At 59.8% G+C, this 5,763-nt stretch overlaps 1 protein-coding gene across 1 annotated transcript; it reads left to right on the top strand.

The window, feature by feature from the left end:
* Positions 1-1,415: 1,415 nt before the first annotated feature.
* LOC112886589 (B-box zinc finger protein 22-like) lies at positions 1,416-3,482 on the top strand. The gene is made up of 3 exons (XM_025952537.1): positions 1,416-2,051; positions 2,132-2,620; positions 2,759-3,482. The coding sequence occupies exons 1-3, from the start codon at positions 1,851-1,853 to the stop codon at positions 3,023-3,025; spliced, it is 957 nt and encodes a 318-aa protein (XP_025808322.1). The 5' UTR covers positions 1,416-1,850; the 3' UTR covers positions 3,026-3,482.
* The last annotated feature ends 2,281 nt before the right edge of the window (positions 3,483-5,763 follow it).

Raw genomic sequence — 5,763 nt, 5'->3', positions numbered from 1 at the left:
GAGTATAGATTGCCTCTCAAGTTCGCAAGAATTACATAAAAAATGCCACCGCCTCCCACTGTCCCACACGCGCTCCTTCTATGGCCCGTTCTCTCTCGGAAGAAGCAGGCGCGCGGCCGCCATGAATCCTCTACGACGGCAGGCCACGACACGCAAGGCTGCCGTCCCGGTGGGGGAAATCGATGGATCCGGCGAGGGAGCACTCGAATCGAGCGTTGGTTGACCGCGAAGGCCTGCATCGGGTGGGCGTCGCGGCATGCGGCCGGGAAGGCCGGCGGCGGCTGGCCTGGGCGTGTCCGCCGGTTCCAGGCCGTGCTGGCGCTCCGCCTGGCTCGGGGGCGGGCGTGTGGCCCGGTGGCTCCGCCGCAATCGACCCTGCCGCGAGCTTGCAGGGCGCATGGCTCGGTAAACCCCGCGAGTTCCCCGGAGGCACGGCTGTGGCAGGCCTGATTGGCTCCCCGCTGATCCGTTTTGCATGCCTGGTGCCTTCACTGGTGCTTCTGCGTTGGGTGGAAATGAAGCCCCGTGCTAATCCTCTTAGCTCCGTGCTTAGAAATTGACAATGGAATGTGCAGGGGCACCTTGGAGATTTGACTTCTACCATCCATTAATGAAAAATATGAGAAACTGTTTTACCAAACGTTCTCTAAAAATAACTTCGCCTCCGCTTCACTGGTGGAGCCACAACTGAAGCTGTTCTTGAAGGAACAAGCCCAGTTTGTTGCCGTGATTCCATATCAAATCACAGTTTGACTCCAAGCAGTGATGATCACTGTGTGCCTTTCACCACCTTTCTCACTACGCGCATGCATGCGCACCGCACCGTTGCTGTCTAAAGAGATTTGGTGAAAGCTAGAGAGGGATCTCAAGGCAATTTATGGGTTACTGCTCTTTTTCCATAAGGAAATTATGGCTATTATTAGCCTATTAATTACTACTAGCTAGGGGAGTGATTATGGTTTGCAGGCCTGAGACAGAAGGCGCCGCAAGCCAGCTGACGTGGCTGTCACACATCAACAATGAGGCGGGCTAGAGAGGGTGGACCCAAATTAAAATGGATAAAACCACTCCCTGACGGGATCCTTTTTTTTTCTCTACTCGTGCAAGTTTTGTTCTGGTTCAAAATTTAATATATTGGGCGATTTTTGTACTACATCCTGTGTTATAAAAATATACTATAGTTAATAACCCTCAAATGCATGAGAAAATAATCACGAGAGAAAACCACCGGACTACTTTCCTAGGCTATAATACAATGTATTATTTTACGAAAACCGAAAGAAAACAAAAGACATCCCAAGAGAAAAAATGGAGAAAAATTTCATTAGGGTTGAACAGGACGAATTAAAAACGAACAAAATAAAATTTTTAGGGTAGTAAAATTGCTTTCAATATAAACATTCACCCATGGAAAATTGATCGCTACTTGTGCCCGCAGTAGTAGTCCCAATCTATCTTCTTTGGTACTGGTCACTCGTCTGTGAGCATGATCGAATAAAAGTGACGATTTTGATGGCGGTTGTATTTGTGCGGCCATCAGGCCTCGAACGCCTCGTCGAACAGGAGCCGGCGACGTCGCCCCCTTCGTCCCCTCCACCGCGCCCACGCCACGAATCCATTCCATTCCCATTCCTCCCCACGCCGCGCGCCTCCATAATACCGCACCGGCACCCTCCCATGCCGCTCACCACAGTCCACAACCCCCCGCAAAGCCAGCCATTGGGACAGACTTGGCATTCGATTCCCAGCCCGGCCCACGCGCTTCGTCCCTCGCGCCTTGTTGGCGCGTGCCCCGGACAGAGAGAGAAGCGGGTAGCTCGGCGTTGCGGGCAGCGGCGGCGGCGTTTCTCATGAAGGTGCTGTGCAGCGCCTGCGAGGCGGCGGAGGCGAGCGTCCTCTGCTGCGCCGACGACGCCGCCCTCTGCGCGCGCTGTGACCGCGAGGTCCACGCCGCCAACCGGTTGGCCGGCAAGCACCAGCGCCTGCCCCTCCTCGCCCCCGGCGGCCAAAGCGCTGCCGCCGTGTCGCCGCCCAAGTGCGACATATGCCAGGTGCGTGCTCGATCTTGGTTTGTCCTCAAGACGCTTTTGTTTCTTGGACTGAGCCTGATCCGCCTCCGCTGCGGGTTCAGGAATGCGACGCCTACTTCTTCTGCCTCGAGGACCGCGCGCTGCTCTGCCGGAGCTGCGACGTCGCAGTGCACACCGCCAACGCCTTCGTCTCGGCGCACCGCCGCTTCCTCCTCACCGGCGTCCAGGTCGGCCAGGAGCTGGAGGACCCCGCCCCGGAGCAGCCGGAGCCGCCGTCTCCCCCGCCGGCGAAGAGCGACCCGGCCCCGCCGCTCTACGGCGAGGGCGACTTCAGCTGGGCGGCCGGCGTCACGGGGAGCCTCGCGGACTGGTCGGGCGTGAACGAGCAGTTCGGCTCCCCTGCTCCGCGCCACGCCGAGGCGGGGAGCCGGGCCACGCCGAAGCGGAGCCCACGGGCGCCAGCTTTCGGTGCCGGCCACGGCCAGGGCCGCGTCGCCGGCGGGGTCATGGACTGGCCACTGGGCGAGTTCTTCCGCGGCGTCAGCGACTTCAACTGCGGCTTCAGCTTCGGCGAGAGCGGAACCTCCAAGGTCAGCGCCAAGCTCTGTTGTTTGATCGCCGATGGTGCTTTGGCAATCAAGCAAAGATGCGATCTTTATTGCTCGATTAGGATTAGTGGTCTTGCAATTAGTCTGGCATTCTGACCTCGTGTTTCCTTTGACCGGCAGGCCGACAGCGGGAAGCTCGGCGGCAGCGCGGGGGGCTCCCCGTACTACCGCTCGTCGTCGGAGGACCGGGACGCCAACGAGCTGTTCGGACAGGTGCCGGAGATCCAGTGGTCGGTGCCGGAGCTCCCCTCACCGCCGACGGCCTCCGGCCTCCACTGGCAACACGGCGGCGGCCCCGACAGCACGGCCTTCGTGCCGGACATCTGCTCCCCGGACAGCTTCCCGACCGCCGCCGCCGCAGGAGCAAAGCCCCAGAGGAATCGCTAGCGCGTGGTCACCATGCCCATGATTGTTCCTGCAGCTTAGCTGTGCTGAGCCAACAGACTGCGCAGCTGATGCATCCAGGACAGTAGAACACGGACCTGATCCTGGGCGTGGTGTCATACTACTGTCATGTGTGAAGCTTCATTGCCATGGTGATGCTTCAACCAATCTAGCTAGCTAGGAACAGAGAAGACAGTGAGTACTAGCGGGGATGGTGGTGGTTGAGGTTGACGTTGCATCGAGCATCGTTAATGGTGACGGTGAGATCGAGTAATGGGATGTGAGCTTGTGCGCGTGCTTGGCTGCTGGTGGCGCATCGAATCGAACATTGGACGACGGAAATGGAACGAGCTAGAAACTGCTAGCCTTTTGACTTCTTGATGGAGGTCTGAAACTGATGCACAAACGGATAGCTTATGCTAGACACTGGAACAGTACCAGGAACATAAGATTCGATGCTGATGCTTCGTTTTCTTGTCTATCGGTACATACAGATAGGGGTACCTCCTGCTAGGGTGTCCAGGCTCTGGGACTTCTCATAATTCACGCTCCCCCTCGCCTCTGGGCCACGTGGCATACGGCCTCCGGGCCTGACAGCTGGGACCACGGTCTCCGGACCCTCCCCGAGCTCCGTGAGGTCCGGGGCCTCTGCACACCCACATGGGTGGGAGAGCTCTAGGGTAACCCCTGCGGACCCGGCCTCTCCTGGGAGGTCCGGGGCCGCCACGTGTGATGGCCAGACCATCACAGGCCAGCCCGCTCCGGCCGGCCACGGGGGCCCCGGACCCCTCTTTCCCCCGGGAAGGGGTCCGGTGCCGCCATGTGCTGCCCGGCGGGAGGAGCGGGGCTGACCCCGCCGCGTGCCTGTGGCCGGAGGCCCCTTACGGGTCGCCTCTCCACCTACCAGCATTTAATGCGGTAGCTGAGTTGGGCGCGCCAAGGTCAAAAGGTGCGGCCTGCCACTGACACACGGGGCAGGTAAGCTGACACCACGGTAAGCCCGCCTGATTTGAAAGCGGCGCGTCGTATCACCGCGCACAGTGCGCGGACTGTGTACAGTCCCGTCACGGTGCTGCGCGCGTGATGATGGTCTGTAATAGGCGTGCTAAGGCTTGCGCTGTAACAGTGCGCATGGCACGAGCCAGCGCTGGCTCGCCCCCTGACTGGAGGTTCCATCCCAACAGTGACAGCACGGCTTCACTGTTGGGCAACGCTGACGCCGGACACTGTACAAGACAAGGCTGTACACGGCCATATCCTGGCAGTAGATACGCACATCAACTTCTCGATCGAGAGGACTACGGAGAGGAGCTCGAGGAGATGACCTCTATATCTCTCGTAGAACAGCTCCTATTGGCCGAGCCCACCTGTCGGGGTCCCGCACGGTGTAAGCACTCCCCTTGCACTACAAAAGGGAGAGTGTACTCGTTAGAAGACAGGGTTCAACAATCAGAAATACAGCCAATACAACACCAAAGTGGACGTAGGGTATTACGCTCCGGCGGCCCGAACCACTCTAAATCTTTGTGTCCTTCCTGCGTTCATCTGTCCACCGATCGAGCGTTCCTAAGTCCCCTCCAAACCCATCCTTAACTAGGATTAGGCGGGTGCTTTCCGCCACCCGGCTGGAGAATTCCTCCGACATTTGGCGCGCCAGGTAGGGGGTGAGGGTTTGGTTTGCGCTCGGTCGACCTTCGCGACTTCAATGGCGCAGGAAAATGGTCACCATGACCTCCTGATCGGTGAAGAAGTGGCGTCGACAGCGCCGCACGCCTCGCGCCGTCACGCCTCCAGGGTGGCTCCGCGTGCTGCTCCACCATGCGCAGCGGAGCGGGACTCCGTGGTCCAATCAGTGCTCCCACCGAGCGGGCCCCTCATGGCAGCCAGGGAGTTGCTCCGCAACCCCCCTGGAGAAGCGGCGTCGCCAGACGCGCACAGGCAATGGCGTGACGACGTTGACCGCCTCCTCAACCTGGCACAGGCTTCCCCAGGCTCAGCGGGGGGGTCTGTTTCCAGGCAGCGCCGTCGCCAGGGCGGCGCATCCGGTTCTGTGCACTCACCATCAGTAAGGAGTGCACGGACTGAGGACCTCCGGGCAGAGCTCAACCGCAGGCATGCGGGAGAGGATGCCAGGATCTCCATCGAGCGGGCACGCAACCGACGGCTCAACATTGAGGGTCGGGACCTTGCGCCCGAGCTCGATGCGGCTGCGGCCAGGCCGCAAGGACTCGCCCAGGCGCCAGTATCGGGCGTGGGCTGTGCAGCGCTCGCAGACCACCTTCGTGTGGTCGCCTGGCCGTCCAAGTTTCGGCCTCACCTGCCGGAAAAATATGATGGGTCCTCCAACCCGTCAGAGTTCCTGCAGGTCTACGTCACCGCCATCACGGCGGCTGGGGGTAACGAAGCCGTCATGGCAAGTTACTTTCATGTAGCCTTGACCGGGCCGGCTCGGACCTGGCTCATGAACCTTACCCCGGGATCCGTCCATTCCTGGGGAGAACTCTGCGCACAGTTCACGGCGAACTTCGCCAGTGCGTACCAACAGCATGGCGTGGAAGCCCACCTCCACGCCATGAGGCAACAACCCGAGGAAACCCTCCGGGCCTTCATCTCCCGCTTCACTAAGGTACGTGGAACCATCCCACGTATCTCCGATGCATCTATTATCACGGCTTTCCGACAGGGGGTCCGAGACGAGAAGATGCTAGAGAAGCTGGCGACCCACCAGGTGGAAGCTGTCA

This window comes from Panicum hallii, chromosome 3 (assembly GCF_002211085.1).
Source record: "Panicum hallii strain FIL2 chromosome 3, PHallii_v3.1, whole genome shotgun sequence".
Lineage (NCBI taxonomy): Eukaryota > Viridiplantae > Streptophyta > Magnoliopsida > Poales > Poaceae > Panicum > Panicum hallii.
The sequence above is the reverse complement of the archived record's forward strand: the minus strand, read 5'-3'. Positions and strand labels throughout refer to the sequence as shown.

Bases quoted from the DNA above. Each gene is read 5' to 3' on its own strand.
- LOC112886589 (XM_025952537.1), top strand. From the start codon at position 1,851: ATGAAGGTGCTGTGCAGCGCCTGCGAGGCGGCGGAGGCGAGCGTCCTC. The intron at 2,052-2,131 runs GTGCGTGCTCGA...CTGCGGGTTCAG, and splicing joins CCAAGTGCGACATATGCCAG to GAATGCGACGCCTACTTCTT. The intron at 2,621-2,758 runs GTCAGCGCCAAG...TTTGACCGGCAG, and splicing joins GCGAGAGCGGAACCTCCAAG to GCCGACAGCGGGAAGCTCGG.